The 1,588-nt window shown below is 51.9% G+C and overlaps 1 protein-coding gene across 1 annotated transcript; it reads right to left on the reverse strand.

Moving 5' to 3' along the window:
* Nucleotides 1-813: 813 nt before the first annotated feature.
* LOC308531504 (barrier-to-autointegration factor-like) lies at nt 814-1,271 on the reverse strand. The gene has a single exon (XM_081108438.1). The coding sequence runs from the start codon at nt 1,264-1,266 to the stop codon at nt 997-999; it is 270 nt and encodes an 89-aa protein (XP_080964564.1). The 5' UTR covers nt 1,267-1,271; the 3' UTR covers nt 814-996.
* Nucleotides 1,272-1,588: the final 317 nt, after the last annotated feature.

The following is a 1,588-nucleotide window of genomic DNA, read 5'->3' on the forward strand; positions in this document are numbered from 1 at the left end:
CAGACAAACAGCTGCTCACTCTGAAAGAAGGTTCTCGGAGAAAAACCACTGCACTGAGAAATGATGGCGTTCCCCTACACACAGGGAGGCCAGGGAAAAGTGCTCTGAGATGTTAAGGGAACGGGAGGAAACAAGAGCTGCAGCTGAGCCACCCTGGTCCTCAGACTGTACCTGCTCCAGTGAGGCCTGCACATCAGTGGTAGAGACTGTGTCTGCCGCTGGAGAAGATAATAGTTAAAATCCAGCCCCTTGAATCTGACTTCATTTCTCTGACATTAAGTTTTTTCAGCAATTTGATATGGGACGCACCACAATGACACCTGAGGGGCACAGCACCTGCCTCCCTGCAGCAGAGTCAGCAGCTTCTTCTTTTTTTTATTTTTTTTATTGGAAGGCCACTGACTTTATTGATTTAAAAAACTTTATATTGCCAAAGCTGGTTTGGCTCAGTGGATAGAGCGTCGGCCTGCGGACTGGGGGGGGGGGGGGGGTCCCAGGTTCGATTCCAGTTAAGGGCATGTACCTGGGTTGCGGGCACATCCCCAGTAGGAGATGTGCAGGAGGCGGCTGATCGATGTTTCTCTCTCATCGATGTTTCTGACTCTCTGTCTCTCTCCCTTCCTCTCTGTAAAAAATCAATAAAATATATTAAAAAAAACAAACAAACAAAACTTTATATGGACAGTGACTGTTTTGCCAAAAGAGAAGCCAAATGTCATTGAACAGACCAGGGGCGAGGGTAGGGGCCAGAAATCCACTCAGAAAAGCTGATTATCGACCTGAAACTGGCAGGGGAAAGAGGGAGATGCATGCAAGAGTGAGAATTCCAAAAAAGTTGAAATGGTGAGGGGAGAGAACTCCCCCAGAGACCCGGACATTGGTGGTGAGCAGACAGCAATCGCTTCCTTGGTAGAGGACAAGGGAGTAGCCCCCACTCAGCTGCAAACTCTGAAGACTCAAGGCTGGCATTAGGGATGGGGGGCTCCCCAGAGAGCATCACAAGAAGGCGTCACACCACTCTCGAAGGCACCCAAAGCAGTCCCGGGACTGCTTGGCATTGGCGCCCCATGTGTCCTTTAGCCATTCCCGGAAGAGGTCTTCGTCTTTCTTTAGCACCAGAAACTGGCCAAGGACCACATAAGCCTTGTCAAAGCCCCTTTCCTCCAGCTTCTTGCCCAGGACTTCGCCGATCCCGGCCAGGCTCCCCACTGGCTTTTCCCCCATGGGCTCTGCCACGAAGTCTTGGTGCTTTTGGGAGGTTGTCATCTTGATCAGGATTAATCGGCAGTTCCAGCTCATGTAACGGCTCCTCCCGCCCCCGCCAGCTGCTCCCGCCAATACCTCAACCCACTCAGCAGCTTCTTATATGTCCCATTTCTCACTAAAATGCACCCAAAGCCAAAGGTGCTTGCGGGCATCGGGGGAGTGAGGAGTGCCTGCCTGGGAATGTCTCTGCAGGGAGAGGCTGGAGTTGCTGGAGCCAAGGCAGGCTGCAGGCACAGCTGCGTTACACAAGTGGACACCTCACCACTGGACCTTCTCCAATAGCTCCTCCATGGGGACTTACCTCGTACTTGTTTTTCACAGG

Source organism: Myotis nattereri (genome assembly GCF_964212035.1).
Source record: "Myotis nattereri genome assembly, chromosome: 15".
Classification (NCBI taxonomy): Eukaryota; Metazoa; Chordata; class Mammalia; order Chiroptera; family Vespertilionidae; genus Myotis; species Myotis nattereri.